The sequence below is a fragment of the Cervus elaphus genome, chromosome 12 (genome assembly GCF_910594005.1).
Source record: "Cervus elaphus chromosome 12, mCerEla1.1, whole genome shotgun sequence".
Lineage (NCBI taxonomy): Eukaryota > Metazoa > Chordata > Mammalia > Artiodactyla > Cervidae > Cervus > Cervus elaphus.
In genome coordinates this window covers 57,477,843-57,503,883 of record NC_057826.1, presented here as the reverse complement: position 1 = coordinate 57,503,883, position 26,041 = coordinate 57,477,843, and the positions used below count along the sequence as shown (strand labels likewise).

General features: G+C 43.0%; 1 protein-coding gene across 5 annotated transcripts in view; it reads right to left on the bottom strand.

Annotated features, from left to right (window-relative positions):
- NIN (ninein) overlaps positions 1-26,041 on the bottom strand; it is a 100,711-nt gene that overhangs the window by 50,276 nt on the left and 24,394 nt on the right. For all 5 annotated transcript variants that reach the window (XM_043919037.1, XM_043919036.1, XM_043919039.1 and 2 more), the window contains exons 5-7: positions 16,801-16,970; positions 2,329-2,368; positions 484-674 (exon numbers count right to left, since the gene is read on the bottom strand). In XM_043919037.1, the coding sequence (XP_043774972.1) occupies positions 484-674; positions 2,329-2,368; positions 16,801-16,970 (401 nt within the window). The remainder of the gene's footprint in view (positions 1-483; positions 675-2,328; positions 2,369-16,800; positions 16,971-26,041) is intronic.

The following is a 26,041-nucleotide window of genomic DNA, read 5'->3' as shown; positions in this document are numbered from 1 at the left end:
TCCAATATATTATGTAATCTGTTAAAGAAACCAGGGATGATAGGGAGACTGTCTCTCCAAAGACTAAACTTATCAGTCTGGGCTTCAAAGTATTCGCCCAACTCAACTCTCCTGAACTCTCTGCCTTGTCCTGCCTCCACACCTTTCTCACATCTGACTCTGTGAATGCCACATCTACAAATAGACTGACATCATGGCTACAGTGAGCTGGTGTCTAATAATAATGTGGGGTAACATGCTTAGCACAGTGAGGCACACACAGTTTGGGTTTGGTAATTATCAGCTATTGTCAGTATTTTTTCCCCACGACAAACATAAGCTCCTCAGAGACAGAAACGTGACGGCTGACTTGCCAGGAAAAAAAGAGCATGGAGTCTCTGTAACTTGCTGCAGGAAACCAAAACATGGCTGTTTCCAGCCTGTGGCCAGGTTAGCTTGTATCACGATGACTATTCCTGAATAAAAATACAACGCAACGCTCACCTCTCCATCGACATTCTGCAAACCATACTGCTCGCAGATGGAGACCAGCTTCTTTCGGTTCAGGTGACCATCACGAGTGATCCCCAAATCTTCACAAACCTCCTGCAGTTTCTCTTCTATCCAGTCTTGGGGAGCCAAAGACCCACTCTGTGAGGCTTTCAAATCATCTGGGTTCCAAAATCTTAACTGGCCTAAAAGAAAAGCATATATTATATTGTCCCTAAAAGAACTGCACAGAGAGAGCACCTATACTCAAAGAAAAATATGCTTTTTGAAAATGAGTGAGTGAGTGAAGTTGCTCAGTCATGTCCGACTCTTTGCGACCCCATGGACTGTAGCCTACCAAGCTCCTCCATCCATGGGATTCTCCAGGCAAGAATACTGGAGTGGGTTGCCATTTCCTTCTCCAGGGGATCTTCCCGACTCAGGGATCAAACCCAGGTCTCAAGTGTTGATTTGATCCGGAAGTTCAGATGAAGTAGAACCATTGGTTCTTAGGCTGCAACGAAGGCCAAAAGGCACTCTTTTGTTCACTGACAGTTATATCCCTATAAGAAATATTCCGGTGCAGTCATGTCAAGGTTCTAAGTTTGTTTTATTTCAAAGGAAAATGTGCACAGGCTTAGGCTTTGGTGTGACTGAAAGAAAAGGCTGATTGAGAGCCATTCTAAAGAGCTTTCTACACCCTACCTCAACTATAGCTACCAGACTTTATTATCTCTACTTTCTTTCTAGTCTAAGCACTGTTTTAATGAGAAGGAAATAATTTCATGGTAAATATCATTAAATAATGATAAAAGTCTCAAGAGTGGCATGTTTCTAAATCTTTACACATGAATATTCTGACCTATAAGCAACCTAACTTAAAAAAAAAAAGGTTGCACGTTATTAATTATCTGTACGTTAAGGATAGTTGATTCCCTGGTGGCTCAGCGGTAACAAATCTGCCTGCAATGCAGGAGACCTGGGTTTGACCCCTGGGTCAGGAAGATCTTCTGGAGAACAGAATGGCTACCCACTCCAGTATTCTAACCTGGAGAACTCCATGGACAGAGGAGCCTGGTGGGCTTCCATGGGGTCGCAGAGAGTCAGACACAATTGAGCAACTAAGCACATATTAAGGATAAATTCTACTTGAGGATACAAGGATCAGCCTACTTATTTGAAAATAAATATTTATTCTCTATGAAAATTTCTCACTTCTAGTTAAGATTTCTACTTTCACATTAGAGATTCTGTCAAGTCATTACTTAAACATGAGCTAATTATTGGCATGATACTGTGTGCCTGCAAGAACCTTGGAGGGTTGAGAAGGGTATTTAGTGCTACCCCTACTATTTATTTTAATAAACAGACATTAAGCCTATTACTGCTGTGTCTTTACAGGTTGGAGACCTAGAGAATTTGTAATTACACTTAAGTACAGTTAATCCAGGGTAGGCTGTGAAGTGGGCGGAGGTCTGTCAGCTGAATCACAGTGCCATCTGCTGGTGAGGACATCACCATGAAACTTGTCAAGGGATGCATTTAATCAGTAAACCGTTTAGGATGGTTTATAGATTAATGTGAAAGTCTATGTAAAACAGTAATTAACCCATAAGTGAAATTCCACATCTCAGTTGCCATATCTTGCATGATGTTAAATGCAATGATTTAAAACTACGAGCTATCAATTGGGAATGAATTTTTTGTTGCTGTTGTACTTCAGGTTGCTTCTTAGCTGGCCTCCAGCAGGTAGGGCTGTAAGGAGGGAGGGAAGGGCCTCGGGAAGGGGTTGCGGAGAATGCCCTGTGAGTGCAGCCCTGTGAATGTCCCAGGCCGGCCCGGCACACCCTCAGTTCCTACCTTCCGCTTCATACTCCTCGCTGCGCTGCGTCTTCCAGTGCTAGAGGAGGCAAGAGGAGGAGGTTAGTGTGCTTCAGAGCTAAGCCTGCTCTTCCAAGACCAGATCACTCTCTGGCTCTGATGTCATCATCTGAGTAAGTCGCATGATTCAGGACCCTCTAGTGCATTTATCCAGGCAGGCTCTCCTCAATCAGTGAGCCAATAGAGAGCAGATGCCTAAGAAATACCACGCAGCCTTCTGCAGCATCTCACCAAGGATTTGCCTTGTGAGCTGATGTCACTTATTCAGTAGCAAAACCTAGCACAACCAATAAAATCAGGCCAAAGCCAATATTCAGAATCCATCAACTGAGAAGAGTTTATACACATGCATTTATGAGTTCTTCAATAAATGTTTAACAGGTGTGAGGTATTATGCTACGTCTTTGGAAAACAACCATGAACAGGAAAAGCATAGTTCTTCTCTCATGAGGTTTATATACTGGCAAAGTCATGCAGACAAGAAAAGAGAAAGCACAATTTTGTCGTGTATTGAGTGCTACTGTGGGGGAGTTCAAGAATGGGTACCTAACTGGGATATCCTTCAGCCTTGGAAGTTCAGGGTAGACTTCCTGAAAGAAGCAAAATCTGACTGAGACCTGAGGGGTCAGCTGGAGACAGCCAAGTGGAAAGAAAGGAGCACTGACTGTTTGCTGACCCACGAGACAAGAATGAGACAGGTGTGCTTGTGGCACAACGAGGAGACAGAGGTGCAGCCCCAAACAGGTAGGCTAGAAAGCTCACGTTAAAATGTACATTATCAGTGAGTTACTACATTAAAAACAGTGAAATGGATCTGCACCGGATCATTTTGCCCCTTATCCTGCTATGTTCTACTGAGTCTTTTCCAAGTCACAGCACACAGGTGTAGTTTGTGTATTACACAAAAGCACCCAGACCAGGGCACCCTAAATCCAGTCCTTGCTCCACAAGCCAAGCATGGCACAGATCTGCTTCCAACCAGTGGCCATGAGAAGGTACACAGTGATCTTTGGCCTCATCAGCAAGCTTCCTAATTACTTCTCAGGAGGTTCCACAACCATCGCAGTCAGGTAACCCTGTTGAGAAAAGTTTATCCCCTTTTAAAACCTGCTGCTGTCTCAGCAAAGATCCAGCTTTATGAGTGTAGCTACCTTTGATAACTACCACTGAAGCTACCTTTGCAACGAGTCGACTCATTGGAAAAGACCCTGATACTAGGAAAGATTGCAAGCAAAAGGAGAAAGGGGCAGCAGAGAATGAGATGGTTAGACAGCATCACCAACTCGATGGACATGAATTTGAGCAAACTCCACAGTGGAGGACAGAGGAACCTGGCGTGCTGCAGTCCCTGAGGTCGCAGAGTCGGACACGACTCAGTGACTGAACAACAGCCTTTGACAACACGTAAATAACCAGCCCACTCTCCTTGGCGGCTGAACTGCACAAGGGGAACTTATTTCTTAGATTCTCGAACTCAACAGGAAAACAAACCTAATTAACTCGTCTCTAGAGCTTGGATTCCTCATGGCAGACAGTGCGCAATCTAAAATTCTTAGGTTAAATGTTGATTTCTTTTAGTAACTTGTTCAAGTTGATATGCGTTGAAGTTCCTGCAGCCAAACTAGGCACATCTATTGTGCTCCTCTCTTCTTAACTGAAGGACAACCATCTACCAGGATTTCACAGCTCCATATTTCACTCAGAAAGATACTGCAGAGAGCACTGATTCAAAGAGCTCACCAGGATTCACCACACTAACCTGAAACCCCAAACTGCCAGTGCTGAGGTAAGTTATTCTAGCCATAGACAGACATTCAAAGGCTATACTACAACTCACAGATTACAACTCAAAGTCACTAAAACAGATGATAAGTCTATGGACTGTGGCACAATGTGATTTTTACTTGATTGTGATTACAATTTTATTGGCCCACATTTCCACACCGCAAACCTGACGAATGGATGATGTGTTGGGGGGTGGGGAAGGAGCAATGGAAGAAACAGACCTCCAGATTTTTCTTACACTATTGTTTCTAGGCAGAATTCAATTGTTTTTATTTGTAAAGTATACATTTTTATGCCCCCCCAATAAAAGCAGCCTGCCTGTCTATCCCTCCACATTTATTTCTCAACCAACAGACCAAATGACTTAAATGCTCATATTATTGCAGCACCCAAAATGGTGAAAATTCATCATTCAGCATGTAAGTTGGAAACACCCTAAAATGAAATCTATTCAGTCCACCTGAAACAAATAAAGTAGGTTTCTGAACCCAGGCTTACCTACTGGGTTTGAGCTTGAACAAATTTCTTAATCTCTTTTGCCTCAGTTTCTCCATCTATAAAATGGGAATAAAGTAGTACATATTTCACAGAGCTGGGTAAAAATGCCTAGAATTGGGCCTGGCACTAAATAAGCAAATAAAATTTGATATTATTTTTCTTGGACATATGTTTATGTAGTACATGTTAAATTTATATTTGCAGTTTCTTTTCATTCCCATGTTTAAACTTAAAGGATTAATTTGATTGCCCTTGGGAGGTATTGGTTATTTATATAAATTTATAAGAAAAATGCCAAGTGTCCAGCAGATATGCAAAGAATACAGACAATTCACATAAGAGGCAACCCAATTAAATATGGGGAAAGGTTCATTTTAGCAGCAATCAGAGATGTATAAATTAAAACCAAGCAATCATTTTGTTCCCATTAAATTAGCCAAGTATTTAAGATATGACTCCTATTACCAACAAGGTTATGATTTAAAATAGGCCTGTTTGGGAAAGAAAATAAAATAGACCTATTGATGTTTTTGGAAACAATACAAATGAATATTACTTTTTAATAAAGGAAATTACTTTATGTATCAAAAGCCATGAAAATGTTCATGCTTTCTGATCCAATTTCCTATGCTTTCTGATGGTAAAAGTAAAATATTGAAAACAATTTAAAAACAATGGGGCATAAAGTATAATAACACATCATAATGTAGTCATTATATAATTATAAAACCATGTTGGAGCATGAAATACATCTGACGAAATGTTAAATGAAGGACCACAACAAAAATGCCATCAACACTATGCCACTGGAAAAAAAAACATTTATACAATTAGACAAAGACTGGAAGGAAACAGAGACAATAAATATATATTTAGTTGAGGGAATGTGGGAAACAATTTCATTTCCTTTACTGTTATAAATGTTGTTTATACCATATAAATAGGTACAACTTCACTACTTCTTTTGCCCACCTGCCCTCGAATTCTCACTGAATGAATTCCCCGTGACCTGGGGGTGGGGGGAAGGGAAACTTCTGCCCCCTGGCTATGTACCACTCTGCTAGTCAGCAAGGTCCTTCTGCACTATGACTTGTGATCCAGAGACCAGGCTCAGTGGGAAGTCCAGGTGCTTCCAGGAGGGTAAAAGCTCCTGCTGCCAATGCCTCTTAAATTCAGCAGCATGTAGGAAGATCAGGGACACTCATCTGAGACCTGCCTTGGGGACTGTGACCAGAGTCATCCAAAGAGGCCCTCTTCAGACAGCCTAATCAATAGCATCAGGTACAGCAATTTAAGTGATTTCACACAAACTCTTAGGGTGAGTGGTGACATGGTAAGGAATAACTTATTTTAACATCTCCAGGGGTAACGATTTTCCAAGTATTTCTCTACAGCCCTGTGTAAGAAGCACAGATCCAGCTAAGACCAGCCCTGTTAGAAGGGGAAGCAAACTTATCCTAAGGGCTACATTTTCATCCCAAGACCACTTCAAATGGAGATTGAGTTTACCACCCAGATGTTTTGCTATGCTTCTTCCCAGTCTCCCCCACAGGTCTGTTCCTTTAAGGGGAGATAAACACATTACAAATGTTTGTTATTAAATTGCAATTTCAGGGGGTGAGGGTGGGAGGGAGCAGAGACAATTCATTCACAGCTCATTTATTTTCATTCTCACTGCCTGGAACCAGTAGTTCCAATTTAAAAGCAGGGGGAGAGAGAGGGGAAGGCAGGTTAGAAGGTGGGGTGGCCAGGGTGGGGTGGGGGTGGGGTGTGGGGGGGTGGTGTTGGGATTAGATCTCTTGACTACAGGAATACCATGAATAAAAAGAGCCATCACTCTGGAACCAGGTCCTTTAATTGCTGATGCTTTTCCCAGCAGTAAAGCCTGGCAGGTAGCTTCCAGACACTGGTCTGCCCTGAGTGTTGAACACCTCTGGAAAAGTGGGAGAGGAAGGGGTGGCAATTGCTGGGATGTGTTCTCCATACTAATTAATGAAAAAGGATTTTCAACTTCTTTCCTTGAAATCTTACAATAGCCTCTCACTGGAGAACGAATGGATATTAATAAATTAAAAAAAAAAAAAGTCCTGTGGGATCCCAGCTATTCCTGACCCTGGAGGCAAAATGGTAGCTGGGGGAGACTGCCAGGGTGAAGCTCTTGCCGCTGTCTGCAGAGTGGGGCTGACCACCCCCTCCCACAGGGACATGGAGGCGCATGCCTGGGTCTTAGGAAATGTTAGCTCTTGTTAATATCTCAGCAAGAACAATGATGTGGTAAAGGGTTTAGGCTCCAGAGACGGATTCTTCCCTTATGGGCTATGCAAGCCTGGGCCAGTTACTTAATCCCTGCGTGCCTCAGTTTCCCGAAGGGTAAGTGAATAACAGTACCTACCTCTGAGGATGGGCTAGTATTTGGAAAGCACTTAAAACAGTGAATGCTACAAATTAAGTGCTAAGTGTCTGTTAAGTAAACAAATGTTATAGTTATTATCCCTACCACCTGGGTGTGCAACACTAGGATAAAGGCAGAGGAAAGAAATAGCAGACAGACCAGCATCAGCTTGAAGAACAAACCCAGAAGAGACTCTGTAGCAACGACAGCTTGGAGCGTGTTAGTTGTGATGAAGCAATCAACCTTTGATTCAGCAGAGGAGCGAGGCCTCCTTGGGGGGCCTCTGCACACTCTGAAGAGTGTCCCCACAGCTGGCGGGGCTCAGCAGGTCATGTGTGCTGGCCAACAGCCTCTGTGAGAGCGTTCAGAGGGGAGGTGGTCTTAAGCTGCCTGGCCCTAAAACGGCTGCTGCAGGAAGCAGCTCCCCCCGCCCCTCACACACACTTGAGCAGACAAAGGCAGTCCCGCACCCACCCCGCGGGCCGCGCAGCTCAGCCACGCTGGTCACTGCGGTCAGCTCTCAGGCTGTCCTACAGCTGGACAAGGCTGCCCCGCACACGCGGGCCATACAGGCGGCCCTGCTCTCAGGAATGTGTCTTTTGGAGGGACACCTGCTTTGCTGGACTGCGAAGCAGATGGCCCGAGCTTCTGGGATCCCGGAGCTGCTAGCCCCGAGGCTGGGCCGGCATCTGCAGCCCGTGGGCCTGGCGTGGCCCCTGGCCACAATAGCCCAACCTCAGCCCCCAGCAGCCATCTGCTGGAGTGCAGACCTCTGTGCCCCTCAGAATGTATGCCTAATTAAAACGATTATGGCGCACACACGGGGCTATTCTTTCCCAGCAAAGGTTGCTGAGCTGAGCCGATCTCAGCAGACTTAAGCAGATTTTTTTTTTTTTTTTTGGAAAGGGGAAAGTCTTGCAAGCCCAGAGAGAAGAGAAAGGAAATTTATTAAAGTAACAAAGCTCCCCAGACAAACTGAGCCATAGTATCCATTTTACAAGAATAGCACAGGAAGTCTCTACACAAAAACAGGACCAGTTTAGGAGAATATTTATGATGGAAACCTTAGCATTTTTAAAAGTGTGGCATCTATGGCCTATTTAACTAACAATTATAAGTATTTATAAAGCCATGCTCTGGGCAGGTACTGGAAGCTAAGTGTGCCCAGCCAGGCTGCTACTATCCCTGCAGGGACACACTTTTGAGAACTTCATCTCTAGCTTTCCAGCATCTGAAGGTGAAGGGGCGATGAAGGGCGCCCTGACAGCCCCACACCCTAATTCTCTTAACCCAGGGACAGGCTGCTCAGTTGCAGGGCTATCACAACTAGAATGCAAATCAGTTCCTTTATCTATAAAAGCAATTAAAAGCTACAAGTAAGTGCTGGGGATAACAAGAATTAATGTATGATTTTTAAATGCATGCACATTTAGATAAGTCCTGCTGCAATGCCAAACAGCCTCCGGTACCGCCAGTGTGAAGAAATGCTGAATTTAAAGGAGTCTGAGCCTTAAGCCTTTTCTACCAAGTCTGGGGACTGGTTTCAGTTCACTGGATTTTAAAGTCCTTAAAGGAAAAGGATTCTTTCATACATCTGCTTGCGGTATCCTGCTCATCCGAGTCGCTCTCAGATAGTGGATACTGCTTTCCTATTTGAAAAATACTTTCTAATGCTATAGTTGGAAAAATACTACTATTATCACTTAAATTAACTTGTTAATTTTTTTTTTGAAGTGTTGTCGATTCTATTTTCTAGTTAGAAAATAAGTATTAGAAATTGTTGACCTGGCAAGAAGTGAGAATGAGGGCTGGATTCCAAAGGAACCTCCTCTGTGATGCAGTCAGGAGGACTTATCAGAACAGCAAAACCTGAAAATCTGAAAGCTGTGTCTATGTTACAATGAAAGCATCTTATTAGCTTTGAAGGGGTGTCTTTATATCACTTTTATGATCTATACTTGCATCTTGAATGTGTGTTTCATCTCTGAGAATAGCCAGATGATCTAATAATACTCAAGAAATATGAAGGGAATCACTGGAATTCCATGAATAAGGAAACCTCTCCTGATAATCTCACATCATTTGATGGAAGCAAATGGCATGTAATGAAACTGCTTATTTTATCTAAGACTAGAACAAACAATTTAACAGGCAAGGAACTGAAAAATAGGTTTGACTACAAAAGCTCGTAGCAGAACTTCTTTAAGTTACTAAGAAGTTTGCTCCAAAATTAAATGTCTGCTCTATACAACACAAATGAATAATTCATGAAGTTCGACTACAAAGTTATGCATATATGAAAATGAACATAAGGAGATAAATTCAGTTTCAGTTTCACACTTCTTGAAGAAGTTTGATTTTATGGAGGGTAGTAAAATCAGTGTTGGGGTTCTTCATTCCTGTTTTTGGTTTTAAACAACCACCACCACTCATCCTCCTACTCCCACAGTCCTGACACAAAAGCTTGATTTAACGTCCATTCTCGGCTGAATGAAGCAATTGGCTTTAACTTTTCTCTCAGGTCCTCACTTAAACTGCAAGGTTTTGACTTACACTCCTATTGTCTGCAATTGAAGAAATCATTGTTTAAAGCCTCTGGCTCATGATAAGAATCTTACTAGACCCGATTTATACCCTGTGGAGGAAAACAGTTAACAAGGTGTCCCGTGTTTTGAATGAGGGCAGAAAGCAAAGTGGCCCTGCTCCAACTGTATTAATTGTCAACCTTTTCTACTACATCTGAATAATACAGAATAGAACCAAGAATTAGTTTTGTTTTTCTCCCCCACTTCCAGCTACTCTTAGGAGAAAAGTGAATATAAAATTCAAGGTTAGTTCAGTAGCCACTGCATATGTGCATATGGGGGGGAGGTGGGTATGTACTCTTGGAATCCAAAAACTCACCTGTTTCTTCACAAAGTAAAGCAAAAACTACCACCACCAAAACCTTCTCATCAATCATACCTTACGTTGGAATCAAGAAAGTGCCCTTTGTTAGTCTGGATTAATTCAGAATAGAATGTCCAACTGAACTGCCTTGAGTGAAAATGATCCTATGGACAAAGAAAAGTCACCATTTTCCTTTCAATACCCCAGAGGAGAGGTAAGACTCCCAAGGGATCTATTTGTCAGATAAACTCACTAAATTGAAAGGTGACTGCACATCTCAACCTGATGGTGGAACCTACCATCACTTGTGAACTAGCACGTTTTGCCTTCAGGGTTTCTAAGTGAAATTCTAAAATATCATTTTAGTGCTAAAAAACTTAGCAAGATTACAGTGGTCTTTCCCTGTGCAATGGCTTTATGGCCTTGTAAAGTAAACTTCGTAGGGGAGGCATGCTTAACAGTTAGGCTAGGTATTTTCTGCTTCATCAGGAAAGAATCAAATTGCCTGAATGAAACTGGGGGAGGGTATGATGGAGATGATTAAAATGTTGACAATTTATGTTAGGGTTTTACCTTCTGTGAACTGAAACAAAAGTCAAACACAACCCCAAACACCTCATAACAAGGTGTTATAACTCACAGAACTCATGTATTCTATTCAAAGGATGAGGCCAAAATGTGATCCCACAGTCATAACATGGGTTCTCACCCAAGGCACAACACACAATGGTTGGTGCACCATGAATAGTCATGGGGGCAGTTTGGATCTTCGCATGTAACTTATATTAAGAAAATTTACATGCTTGAAAGCAATCTCTACCATAACATCAGGCTTCCCTGGTAGCTCAGACCTTAAAGAATCTGCCTGCAATACAAAAGATCCCTGGGTTGGGAAGATCCCCTGAAGTAGGAAATGGCAACCCACTCCAGTATTCTTGCCTGGAAAATTCCATGGACAGAGGAGCCTAGCAGGCTACAGTCCATGGGGCTGTAAAGAGTCAGACACGACTGAGTGACTAACACACACACTACATCATCACTCTCATTTGCCAGCATCTCTGTTTTCTTGGGTGGGAGGAAAATGGTGGAATTACAGGTAGACCTCAGAGAATTGTGGCTACTGAGAATTACCTATAATCTGTTGTACATATGGGAAAAGGCCTTCCAAATAAGGATGCAAAAAGCATACTGTGCGTAACTAAACCAAGAGCCTAGGAATGAAATGTCCACCCTTAGCAATACCCCTACTCTGGAACAACCCTAGAGGGAAACTCTGTGTGCATGTGTGTGTATGTTAGTTGCTCAGCCATATCTGACTCTTTGCGACATCATGGACTGGGGCCCCACTAGGCTCCCATGTCGATGGAATTCTCCAGGCAAGAATACTGGAGTGGGTTGCCATTTCCTTCTCCAGAGGATCTTCCCAACCCAAGGATTAAACCCAGCTCTCCTGCATTGCAGGCAGATTGTTTACCACCTGAACCACCAGGGAAACAGGGTAGGGATTATTGTTTATCCCTTCAGATGACTGTTTGCTAACATATCTCTACAGGATGGGTTCCTAGAAGGAAACAAGCCACCCTGAGGTTATCATTTAGAGGTGACTTGTGACACCATAGCTTTACTGACTATGGCAAAGCCTTTGACTGTGTGGATCATAATAAACTGTGGAAAATTCTGAAAGAGATGGGAACACCAGACCACCTGACCTGCCTCTTGAGAAATCTGTATGCAGGTCAGAAAGCAAGTTAGAACTGGACATGGAACAACAGACTGGTTCCAAATAGGAAAAGGAGTACGTCAAGGCTGTATATTGTCACCCTGCTTATTTAACTTATATGCAGAGTACATCATGAGAAATGCTGGGCTGGAGGAAGCACAAGCTGGAATCAAGATTGCTGGGAGAAATATCAATAACCTCAGATATGCAGATGACACCACCCTTATGACAGAAAGTGAAGAAGAACTAAAGAGCCTCTAGATGAAAGTCAAAGAGGAGAGTGAAAAAGTTGGCTTAAAGCTCAACATTCAGAAAACCAAGATCATGGCATCTGGCCCCATCACCATGGCAAATAGATGGGGAAACAGTGGAAACAGTGGCTGACTTTATTTTTCTGGGCTCCAAAATCACTGCAGATGGTGACTGCAGCCATGAAATTAAAAGACGCTTACTCCTTGTAAGGAAAGTTATGACCAATCTAGACAGCATATTAAAAAGGAGAGACATTACTTTGCCAACAAAGGTCCATCTAGTCAAGGCTATGGTTTTTCTAGTAGTCATGCATGGATGGGAGGGTTGGACTATAAAGAAAGCTGAGTGCTGAAGAACTGATGTTTTTGAACTGTGGTGTTGGAGAAGACTCTTGAGAGTCCCTTGGATGGTAGGGAGATCCAACCAGTCCATCCTAGAGGAGATCAGTCCAGTCCTGAGTGTTCATTGGAAGGACTGATGCTGAAGCTGAAACTCCAGTACTTTGGCCACCTGATGCGAACAGCTGACTCATTTGAAAAGACCCTGATGCTGGGAAAGATTGAGGGCAGGAGGAGAATGGGACAACAGAGGATGAGATGGTTGGATGGCATCACCAACTCAATGGACGTGAATTTGGGTAAACTCTGGGAGCTGGTGATGGACAGGGAGGCCTGGTATGCTGTGGTCCATGGGGTCACAAAGAGTCAGACATGACTGAGCAACTGAACTGAACTGTGACACCATTCCATTCTACTGCCCACCTCTCCAAACTCCTTAAATAAAGGGGATAATTACTTGATTCATCCTAGAGCTGAAAACTATGCTCCTGTTAGGTAATAACAGCCGGACTTCCTCATTATTGAACTTCTGATAACAGATTCGGGTCCTGTGGTCTTCATCAAAAAAAAAAAAGAAAAAGAAAACTCTCAAGTCACTTTAGAAGAAGTGAGGCTTGTCTAAGGACAGGAAAAACTTCAGTCTAAGGGCAAGCCAGGAACCCCTGAGCCAGGGCCCAGGAGTCAAAGAAACCTACAGCCAAACCAAGCAGACCTGTCTCTAGCTCCCCATCTGACTGCTCCTCATGAAATAGTCATGTCACAGGAGACCCAGCCTGCTCCTGCCTTTAATACTGCAAAGCCACATGGAAATATGAGTCCCTGATAACAAACACACCCAAGGAAGAAATTCTTAACACCCAAGGGCAGGAGACAAAAAGGCCAGAGGCAATCAAGAGGAAAAAAAAAGAAACCAGCAGTACAATAAAGAACTGCTAGCAGAATGGCTATCATCAAAAAATCCACAAACAGCAAATGTTGGAGAGGGTGTGGACAGAAGGTAAGCCTCCTACACTGTTGGTGGGAATGTAAATTGGTACAGCCACGATTGAGAATAGTATAGAGGTTCCTTAAAAAAGTGAAAATAGAGCCGCCATAAGATCCAGCAATTCCAACCCTGGGCATATATTTGGAGAAAAACATCTGAAAGGAAACATGCACCCCAGTGTTCATTGCAGCACTGTTTAAAAAAGCCAGGACACAGAAGCAACCTAAATGTCCATCGACAGAGGAAATGATAAAGAAGATGTGGTACATATGTACAGTGGAATATTACTCGGCCATTAAAAAGGATGAAATAATGCCATTTGCAGCAACATGGATGGACCTGGAGAGTGTCATACTGAGTGAAGTAAGTCAGACAGAGAAGGAGAACTATCCTATGACATCCCTTATAGGTGGAATCTAAAAAGAAATGATACAAATGAACTTACAAAACAGAAAGAGACTTACAGACTTAGAAAACCAACTCATGGTTGCCATGGGGAAGGGACGGTTAGGGACTTTGGGAATAACATGTACACACTGCTATATTTAGAATGGATAACCAATGGGGGACCTAGTGTATAGTACATGGAACTCCACTCAATTTTATGTGCCAGCCTGGATGGGAGTGGGGTTTAGGGGAGAATGAATACATGTATATGTATGGCTGAGTCCCTTCACTGTTCACCTAAAACTACATTGTTAACTCCATTGTTAATCAGCTATACCTCAATACAAAATAAAAAATTTAGTTTGGAAACAAGTGATTTGGTAGCTTGAGATGCAATAAAACCCATTTATTCATGCAGAAATCTGCAATCTGGCTGTTTGTATAAAAAAAAAAAAAGATCTCCTGACAGATACTGAACTTGTAAGGGAAGAATAAATAAATCCCACAGATCATTGAGAACATTGCCCTCCTCATCTTCCCCACCTGAGAGCCACTCTAGAATAGGGAAGATGTCCCAATACTCCGAGGAGCCCTAGATAGCTTCTGTAGAAGAGACAAGGGTGTCTAGAGCAAGCCAGTGCTGCCCAGAGCATGAACTGAGTTGACCAACAGAGTGGCTTTCGATTGCTGAAATGACTACAGAAACTGGCCAGGAAACCGGAGTGCCACCTTGACACAACCGGATGCAATTAAGACCAATGGTGACGAAACTAGGCTGCAGATTGTGAGGGCAGTGCATGTGATCCACAGCCAAGGTTACTGCATGAGGCGTCTCACTGCCAACAGGAACATCAAAAACCTCACACATCATGCTGTAAACATTGTGATGAATTGATCTGAAAACCAACAGGCTCCATTCAGTTCACAAAACACTTCATTTTTAGACAAGAAAGCAGCTGGATGAACTGAGTCCACTTTTAGCAATAAATAAAGAGGGAGGTAAAAACGTGTTATCTGATTTGCTACAGGTTTTCTGGCTGGGCTATAACAGACTCGAAGTCAGGTCAGCAGAGTCCTTGGGGAGAGCAGACAGATAGATGACTTTCTCCAGCCCTCTATTTGCTGCTCTTTGATGGGGGGCTGTTACACCAAAGCTTCTACATAGTGTCAAAAGGTCACACCTAAGAGGTTTCTAGAGGAGTTAGGGAAGCTGAAGTTTATCAGGGGTGAAATGATTCTCCCAATATACCCTTGTACTAAGATATAAGCAGCAAGATTTTGCCCAGACTCTGGCCTCAACCCTTAACTTTATTTACACATAAAGCCAAAGTTGCACTTTTTAAACAGTAAATCTCACTGGAAATCAGTAGCTGAAATTAAATAAAGACATAAGAAATATCCTGCCAATAACAAAATCAGTTCTGCCCAAGAACTTTCTGGGTATCCCCAGGTGGTAACTAGAAACTCGCCTCACAAAAAAATAAGTAACCATTTAATTTCTTAGCACCAAATAACAGTACCTCAATACTGAAAACAATTGGAGAAAAGAGATACTAGACTTAAAATTAGTGTTTTGCAAATAAGAAAATCTTCCCCTATCAAGTGTGAAGCCCTATTTTAACCAATTATTTTTTTCACAGAGAAATGTCTCAGATACATTCCACACTAGTTAGGGCTATGAAACAGGTTTAATGTTGTAATTTTGATATCTTCCTGACAGCAAGATAAATATTACGAACACTGCAGGAACTGAAGTATGCAAATTACTTGCTTACCTGAAATAGTAAACGGAACACTTGTGAGTGTGAGTATATGTGTTTTACTGTGGAAAGGGCCCTATCTAAATTCTCAAAGTGACCCAAGAAAGGGTCTGAAACCGACTGAACCAAGATGGGTAGAGGTCTCTGCCTCAGACCCATGGGCCCCCAGTGCTGTGATGTTTTAGTAGCATCCTCGTTGCTTCTCATGGTCTTTCTGTTTTTAGCTATCACCTCTCACCCACACTATTCACACCACTTTTGTGGTTTCTATTTGTCTTACCCCTCTAGTTGCTTTTCTTTCTCTCTTCTCACTCACATTTCTGCCACTGCTCCTTCACTTCTATTGTGAGGACAGGTATCACTTGATTCTAAAAAGCAGTGTGATCCTCTTCTCGTTAGCAGACCAGTCATATGTCTTCTAAATTGCAGCACTTGGGGTTGGTCTCATTTCTGCTCAATACTGGGACTCTCTCTGGTTACCTTTGGGTTTGTGGGTATTCTAGAAAGTTGAAGATGCCAGCTACCTGCTTGCTGGGGACATTATTGGAGCAAGCTTCTCCTAGATATCAGCAGGCTGAACATCAAAGTTAAATGGCAACAAACACATGCTCCCTGCTTAACCTATGATCTACAGATGACTTTAAGGAAGTTGAGGCTCTTTTGTCTCTTTTCCAGCTTATATGAGCATCTGAAATATCTGCATCCCCAGACTAAGCTGGGATTTGCAAGAAATATTTAGAGCTTGCTCAGCATGGCACTTTCAATCATGTTCTATAAATGGGACACTGGTAAATGAGCCATAAAGAAAAAAAAAAGAAAATGCTACTGCTTCTCTATTGGTAGATTATAGCAAAATGTAAAATGAAAAGAGGGAGATGAGGGAGCAGAGGGATCTCTGATTGCTGGAGAGTCAGATGAGCCTGGGGGCGACAGAACTGGTAAGAATCCTGGCAATTGCTGAGCCCTGTGACAAGGACAAAGTTGCAAAGCTGCTTTACCCCACCACAGAAGATAAGATGCTGGCTCCTGAAATGCCTGAAAACTGCTTTCACTTCTTACCTGTCACTGCAGCTGTTTTATAGTTTGCGGGGAGGGAGCTGATTAGCTTTTTACATAACTAAAAATGACAGTGCCATGGAGGGGAGAGATATTCCCAAGAAGAGCTAGAAGTGGTAGACCTCAGATAATATAAAAATAACTGAATTAAAAACTGTACATACATAAAACATGCACAGAAACATCAGCTCTTCAAAAGTTGAAACAGAGATGAAACATATGAACAATAGAAAAAGCAGTTATAGATACCCAAAAGGCAAGTAATAAGAAAAAAGTGGCTGAGAAAAGCCATAAACCCCCAGTCCTCCTGCGTTTGCACTACAAGGGTGTGGGTACCCACAGGTCTCCACACCTGTGGTCCAGATGGATGTGTCTGTCCAATTTCTTACCTCGCTGCGCTCACTGGCTGGGATGTGTGAAGGCTGTACTTCTTCATCGAGTGGCTCGATGACGGTCACCTCTGCAAACTCCTCCACGGATTCTTGAAATTCAGGTAAAGATCTGCGTCCATAACGCTTCCCACCTCTAACATATTTGGGCTGAGCTTCGAGAGTGCAGTCTGGGCAAGGAGACAAGAGTTGAGGCCACATTACAAGACAATCTCAGTCCCTATCTGACACTCCCAGCCTTCGGACACAGCCTCTTATATACCAGCCCCAAAATAAACCACCACCGTTTGCCAGCTGCAGTGGATGTGGGCGTCCATGAGCCAGCAGGTCAGATGCAGAACATAGCTTCTAATTCCGAAAGATTTATAGTGCCCTGAGTAGATCTTAGCATATGGTGGGAGAGATGCAGAGCCCACAGTGAAGAATTTGCTTTAAACTATGGAATTAAGATCAGGACAAAGCAAGCAGTCATATTTGTTCTTCTGTTTATCAAGCTCTGCTCACAGACAAAGGGGAAGGTAGAGGGACGGATGATACCACCAAAGAAACACATTGGAAAATGATGATAAAATGAACACTGTATCAGCACTGTAAAGGTAGCATTCACTCCAATTAGTCTGGAACACACCCCTCTTGTACCTCAGTGACTCCTTTGTTAACCATCCCACTTTCTGATCCATCAGACAAGCAAGACGAGAGAACAAAGAAACCGACACAGTGCGTCCTAATCAATTAACGACAGCTCATTGCTTACATAAAACTTGGCATCAAAATCTCATTATAAAATTAAAAGCTGTGGAATAAAACAGCAAATGCAAAACTGCATTAAGGAAATGATATATTCTTTTCTCTTCATGAGCTTTGTGTATTGCAAAATAAAAAAGAATGTGCATGTAAGGGGAGAGTCACCTCCTGACCTTGAAGAAGGGCTTCAGCATTCTGCAGGACATGTCTCAGGTTCAACCTTCACCATCATCCCCACCTTCCCCACCACCAAAACCATCACCACACCACCACCATCACCACACACTAATCTTCCTCTACAATGGTAGCTTTAAAGCAATAATACTTCACTCATTACGAATATCAAATTAGAGATAGACCTTTTTTCTTAGCATCTTGAACATAATTAGGAGAATAAAAATTTCCATGAAATATAAGACTGGCAATACTTTGATTTCAGTTCTTATCACCCATACAGACACACTGTCTCTCTGGAGAACATATGTGTTCTGTTTGAACATGACAGTCTTTTTTTTTTTTAACATGACAGTCTTAACAAGGTATGTCTGAACTCAGACATGTAGATTTTTAGGTAAGGGCTGTACACATTTCAACAAAATTAGGGTAGATGATTAGACAAGAACTAAGAAAATAAAACCCTACTCCTTAACATGAAAATGTTAAGGGGTAGCCATTACTTTGAAGCTTCCCTGGGAGGACTGGTGATCCTATGTGACTAACTCTGTCCTCACTCCCCCCAGGCCCTTTTCCTGGGATAAGCTCTGATTTCACAAATGTGCTCAGAAACATCCTGAAAATACTCAGCAAAGCTCAGAGTGAAGTATTTATGCTTGTTCTATAAATTCTAGCGATATTTATACCCAGCTTTTTCAAAGTACCAGCCAAGTCACTTTATTAGGTCGAGTGATTCTCTTACACAAAGTGTTCAAGCATACAAAATTTATACTGAAAGGCACATGCATATCTGAAGGTACCTTTTATCAGAAGAGATTGTGTCAGCTTGTGAGCATTCAGGAGCGGCCCAGACACCCGAGCTACTTGTTGGCAGCTGACACCCACAGATGCTAGTCAGATAAGAGGCAATGTAGAACCATCCTTAATTTATTACATATTCTTAAATTTTAGTGGAGGACAACAAGATACACCATTTAGTGATGATGGGGGCTTAGAAAAAATTAAAGGGAAAATGTAAAACATCGGAAAATGGAACATGGGATTTTTCCACTGTGAGGAGATAGTCACGGTCTGGGGAAGGAAGTGACAAAGAACTCTTAATATACGCTGTGCTTTTTCACAGGAAAAAAAGCAGTGGGACAAAGCCACTGTTTCAAACAAAAACCAAAAAAGTCCCACTGTGATTTAATCTAAAACCCATCTGTGGATAAAATGGTTCCCTAGTTAGTGAAAGTGTTAGTCACTCAGTTGTGTATTACTCTTTGCAACCCCATGGACTGTATGCTGCCAGGCTCCTCTGTCCATGGGATTCTCCAGGCAAGAACACTGGGGTGGGTTGCCATTCCCTTTTCCAGGGGATTTTCCTGACCCAGGGATTGAACCCAGGTTTCCTGCATTACAGGCAGATTCTTTACCATCTGAGCCACCAGGGAAGCCCTAGTTATTTACCACTAAGTATCTCATGCTGTGTAGGGAGCAGGGGTAGGTTTGAAACAGTTTTTTTCCTACACAATGAAAGGTAATACATAGATTGTGAAACACTAGGATCCTTTGGTGTTTTATTTATATACTTACTTATTTTTGCATTGCCAGAAACTTTAATTTTTAAGTTAATTTTATATTTTAATTACACAAACCAATTCTGAGTAAACACTAATATCTTTCACAGACTGTACCTACATCACAAAGTTAATTTCTAGAGAAATCTATTAAAATATAAAATCTTTTAGGAATAAAGATATTAACACAGCAAAGAAAAAATGAAGTATTAAAGTTTCTCATAAGAAATTTCACAAATCATACAATAAAGTATCAGACTAATCACATCAATTAAAAATAGTTACATTTTAGACTTACATACCCACATATTCTTTTTCTGTTTAGAGCATCAACCTCATTGTACTTACAAAATAAGAAGGGGAAGAAAGACATTAAATGTAAGAAGGTCTAGAGAGAACATTCATGCCAACAGTCATTGCTGTGTTAAGGGTTTGAAAATGCCAATATTCTCCTTATTCATCTCAAGCAGGGCTTTACAAGTGTTCAGCAGCAGTCCACCAGAAAGGAGGCCTTAGTGGGGGTTTCAAGACATTCTTGCTCACTGAAACTAAAGAACACCTTGCCCCTTCCTTACCATGCCCAAGAAAGACTTGCCAAACCACAGCCCTGGGGCAAAGTTTCTTTACTTTAGGAGCACATCTAGATGTGATGCATGTAGTCTTTTCTATGTCAGATAATACATGGTCATTTAACCTGTTAAGAAATGAAATTATGTACATATAGCTTCCTTTAACCTAAGTGTAAGTAACTGCTCCAATCATGAGTTCCAAGGAGGGACATGAAATATCAGTGGGGGCGCAGGGGGTGGGGGAAATAAAGGACTGCTTTTACTTTCAGTGTTTCAGTTCCTTGAATGTGTATTTATGATTCTACCTGGAGTGTCAAGCTTGTGAGCCATTTTCCCTTCTTTCCTGTTTTCCATTTCCCCTATTTGGCATCACTACATAAAAGCACAAGTGAGCTTTGAAAGAAAACAGAGAAGCCCACACTGCCTAGAGGAGTCTTGGACTCCTGGAGCTTCTGGAGAGCTCACAATGAGATGTAACAAGAAGAGAAAACTCCAGAGCTGTGACAATGTTCGCTTTCCAGGATCAGGATGAACCACAGTGCATACATTTAATGTGACCAGAAGATCTTGTGCTCACAATAAAAGAAAAATTGAAATGCAAAGTTAATGAGAATGACCACTTGGAACAGGCTAGCTGCAGGCAGGGAAAACAACCAACAGCCACCCACCCTCACTCCCTTCTCCCTCTGAGCAGGGCAGTGTTCGTTCTGTGCTCTCCCCCAGAACTGCCCCAGACACCTGTGTGATGCGAATGGCCACTTGGAACACTCAGTTCTTGCAATGGCCAAAGACAAAGCAATGAGGACCCAAGAGGAAGCTGAAATGGTTACCCAAAAGCCTAAACACTATTTATTCCATCAATACTTTTCATGAAAAACACAAGCTTAGGACCTGGGATGAAGCACCATCCACAGTAAAGTATTAGCCACTCAGTCATGTCTGACTCTCTGTGACCCAATGGACTGTAGCCATCCTTTGTTCACTGAATTCTCCAGGCAAGAATACTGGAGTGGGTTGCCATTTCCTTCTCCAGGGGATCTTCCTGACCCAGGGGTTGAACTCAGGTCTCCCGCATTGCAGGCAGATTCTTTACCATTTGAGCCACCAGGGAAGCCCAACATCCATAGTACATACATGGGAAGTTAAAGGAGAGTTTCAGAGACGCACCCTAGTATTAAATACCAGACACCAGCCATGGCAGAGCATTCTGTTGTAGTTGTTGAGGGATAAGATGGCTATTTTATCACTTTTTGATTCAAACTTCCCTTTTCCCTGAAATGACCTGAGGATATTTCCAGGATGAAGAATAAAACTATGCCTCTGTGGTGCTGATCTCCTTATTTTGGAATTGCTCCTGCAATCCCTGGCTTCCTGCCTCCTTAACCTAGGAATTCATTCCCAGAGACCACATCCCTTCTAACGGACCTGGGGACAGGAGGATTGTCTGAGACCCTCTAGACTACATTTCTGCTGACCTCACGGAATTCCTCAAATCACTCTTTTGAAAATAAAGCAGGTGTAAACCTCAGGACAAGCCTCCCCCTACCGCCCCAGCCCACAAAGCTTCCCGGGAAGAGGTAGTCATGCAGCAAATGAGCACCCCCACCCCCAGCGTGCATCCCACCTCCTCGCCCACTCTGACACACCGCTGCACAGGGATCACACAGTCAGAGAGCAAATGCACACCCGATACTAAGGAAGAGAAAGGGAAGAGGAGAAGCAAAGCGGAGAACCACCCAGAGAGAGGAAGACACAGAGACAGAAAGAGAACCAACAGCAAAGGAAGCGGGAGAGGGACAGAAGCAGGGCGGAGAGCGAGAGGCCGACGGAGGGCTGGGAGAGCGGAAGCGGGAAGAATTGATGGGTTGGGGTCCAACAGGCAGAGGAAGAATGAGTGAGAGGCCAAGAAGAAGAGGAGAGGAGGGTAGAGGAGAGCGGGAGAGGTGGGGAAAAAAAGGGCTGGAGAGGGAGATGTTCCAAGGAAGGGAGGGGGAAAAAAGACAGCTGGAAAGCCTTGGGACATTATATCCATTCCTTCTGCCTCCCAGTGCAACCCCACCTCTGCGGAGACCATCTGCAGGCAGGGTTCTCATGCCCCATTTTTGTGTCCACACAGCCCTTTCCAAGGCAGCTGCTTCCAGAACCCTAGCACCCCACTCCCCAATCACGCCTCTCTTCCAGCATCTTCACACAAGATGCAGGTGCCAATTGGACCTTTAGTGTCCTCCCCGTATGCAAACTTAGAGAAGGAAATGGCAACCCACTTCAGTCTTTTTGCTTGGGAAATCCCTGGACAGAGGAGACTGGCAGGCTACAGTCCACAGGGCTGTAAAGAGTCAGACATGACTTAGCAACTAAACAGCTGAATGCCAAGACAGAATTTTAGGAGCAGTCTCCACGAGTTCTTAGCAGTTCAGTCTCCACAAGTTCCACTCAGCTCTTAGCAATCCGAGTGATGTTTCCTGCGGGAACACAGGGGCTTCTGGGCACAAATGTAATGGGGTGGCTCTGATTAGCTTTGTCTGGAAGGGAAATGTCAAGGGGAAGGTTAGCACTCTCCCCAAGGGTGCTGAGGATGGTGGATAGGTGTGGTCTAGCAACCCCCAGGGTGGACTGGTCTGACCAGATGATCTATCTAAGCACTAAAGCAGGTGAAGACCTGTCAACAGGAAAAACTCTTTGAGTTGACAATGATGATAAGATTGTTCCCCAACCTTCTCCTGGGAGGCTCAGCCTGCTAATTCCTGTTAGAAGGCCCTGCTTCTTGAGCCATTTGGGGGAATAAGCCAGAGATTCACGGATCATCTAACTGAATCCTCCCCATTCTTCAAGGCTCAACTCAAAACTGACTTCTTTCAAGCCTGGTATAACTTTCATGGGACCTTTTTTCTCCTGTGAATTCAGTGCAACCCATATATTGATTGCTCCATGCTTAATACTGACCATGGTTATATTTTTCTATAAACATTTTACTTGTTAGATTTACCTACCCAGCCAGACTGCATGCTTTCCAGGGCAGCAGTGCTTCATGGAAAGAGCCCATGGGCTTTGGAGTCAAAGAGACCTGGACCCATAGTCCTTATTGAGGTGAGGAGTTCCTAACATCCTGAGGTTTGGGGGAAGCCACAGGAGCTTTGTGGGGCAAGGGCACTGTCAGGTAGCTTCTGCCTGGGATTGGGTCCTCCCACCCACGGTCCTGGGGGTCAGTGGTGGCCTGGAGCCCATGGAGCAGAGTCAGGGAAAGCCTCACAGCCCCCAGCCGTGCAGCACATTCCTTCTCCTCATGTGTTGTGACAGGTTAAGATTACTGGCAAACGCACAGTGACGGCATCCTGTCTGTCTCAGAAACTGAAGCCGCCTTCATCTCATTCGTGCCCTGATTTTCTCCTCCTTGTCATCCCCTTTCCCTTCACCACAGCGCTGACATGAAGGCATGTGTGCTAAATCACTTCAGTTGTGTCCAATTCTTTGTGACTCTATGGACTATAGCCCACCAGGCTCCTCTGTCCATGGGGATTCTCCAGGCAAGAATACTGGAGTGGGTTGCCATGCTCTCCTCCAGGGGATCTTCGTGACCAAGGGATCAAACCTGAGCCTGTTACATCTTCTGCACTGGCAGGCTGGTTCCCTGTCACCAGCACTGCTGACATGAAAGGACACACCAATTCTCTAGGACTCCCTGCAGAAAACTACCATTTTCTTGTCCCTGGTTTGGAAACCATCACATACACTGGAACTGAAATAAACTTAGGTTAGCACAACTTCCAAACAAGCTGTTTCATTAGCAAAATTCTCACCAGACTTATTTGTTTAATTTTAAATAACAGTAATGTCCTTTTTGCACATACACACACACACACACACACACATATATATATTTTTAAGTGCCTTCTTGCTTCTTGGAAGGTCATAACAGTAAGTATCCTTCTAGAGGACAACTGAATAGCTGCCTAGTCTTTGATTATACAGGTACATCATAGCTTGCCTAACCAAAACACACTGTCAAAAATTTCTGCTTGAGGGCTTTCCTGGTGCCTTAGTGGTAAAGAATCTGCCTCCCAGTGCAGGAGACATGGGTTTGATCCAGGAAGGTCCCACATGCCTCAGGGCAACTAAGCTCATGAAGCACAACTACTGAGCCTGTGCTCTGCAACAAGAGAATCCACTGCAATGAGAAGTCCGTACACCACAACTAGAGAGTAGCCCCCGCTCTCTGCAACCACAGAAAAGCCACTGTAGCAATGAAGACCTAGTGTCACCAAAAATAAATACATAAAATTACTTTCAAAAAAATTTCTGCTCAAGATATATATAATGAGTATTTTAAATGACTCTTACACACACATAATTATTTCCATAGCATAAAATCTGAATCTGGCATTGATTGGCCAAAAACACTTTTATAGTTTTTGATGCTTATTGTTTTATAAAAATCCAGGAATGTCCCACTATTTTACATGACCACTAGTGGATTTGAACATTTCTAGTTCCCTCTGATCTCAGGAAATGAGTCCTCACACTGTCTTTTGATGGTGGTGGTGGTTAATGGTAGTGCCTTTATGTTGCTTTTAACTTTTGAAGAAATTTTTTTGGTCCTCACTGATAGCATCCCATATATACCAAGGGAACCAGAGACTAAGTTCTTAACTGAAGAGAGGACAAGAGGACACTCCTGCTGGCCATCTGTGCATATCTTCTAAAAACAAGGCCCTCAGCCAGAGTTCAGGGCCTGGCCCACGGCCCCCGAATACAGCTGCAAACACAAATCTTCAATGCCTGCAAACCGGGATCTAGCCTGCTGTCTGCTTCAATGCACACTTGCCAAGTAAATGAGGAGCTATTTGTTTATTATAGTCACAGCTTCTCCAAAATACAAGGAAAATAATTAGAAATAGGGAAGTTTCTGGAGTGAAGAATGTTTACTACCAACAAAAACAAAAAACAAAAACCCAATCATCTGCCTTATTTTTCTAACGGTTTAGCTTTTCCAAACCTGAGATTTCCCTCACCAGATAAACAAAGGAAAGATATTTACATTAACAGTATGAGGGGAGGAAGCACTTGCTGCGTCATGCTAACATCTACCACAAAACAGAAACCTACTGCAAGATGCATCAGACAAGGACAAAAGTCTCTGGAGAACAGATCCGGACAGCGTAGCCATGTAACTATGTAGCTTACAGCCGTGTAGCTTGGACCGTGTCAGCATCTCCATTACCCAAATCCTATAATCCATAAATAATAATTAAGGTGTCCCTCTCTCACTCTAGGAAAATAACTTGAAAATTACGCTGCACACTTAGATGTGGGGGAGCTCTGCCACCAGTGATGTTAATCAGCTTGGAATCCACAGAGGACTCCCTACATCCCCAACCCATTTTTCTGACTTCATCTGAATTTTAGTACCTTCATTGCATTGTTGAGTTTTTAGGGGGAAAAACTCTCTGTTAAGAGTTTTAGAATCATAAACATCAGAGTTAAAAAGATGCTACAAATCATCTATACCTTCTAATTTTAGAAATAAAGACACTGTACCTCAGAGATGTTAGAAATGGCAGAACCCAAGACTGTGGAAATCATGACTTAACTCCATCTCCTCTGAAATCTTATTATAGCTTTGTTTTTCTATTATTTATATATAGCTGTCTTTTATTAGAAGAATAGGAAAGTATGAACTATACTGGGCATTTGCTGTTAAGTTGACCTTTGTAGCGTCAATTTATTTTGGGCGAAATTTTATAGAAACAGAGCTAGTTTTTTTCACACACATAGATGTCATTTAGATATTAGGAGCCAACACAGCTGAATCCTGGAGTTGAATGGGTTTTAAGTATTTTCTAGTATAATTACCTTCACATATGAGGTAACCAAAGACCTCAGAAGTTTTAATGTATCAGTTCAGTTCAGTTCAGTCGCTCAGTCGTGTCCGACTCTTTGTGACCCCATGAATCGCAGCACGCCAGGCCTCCCTGTCCATCACAAACTCCCGGAGTTTACTCAAACTCATGCCCATCAAGTCAGTGATGCCATCCAGCCATCTCATCCTCTGTCGTCCCCTTCTCCTCCTGCCCCCAATCCCTCCCAGCATCACGGTCTATTTCCAATGAGTCAACTCTTCGCATGAGGTGGCCAAAGTATTGGAGTTTAATGTATAAGGCCACCCAATTAGGGGAGCATGGGGTGGCAGAGAGTTGG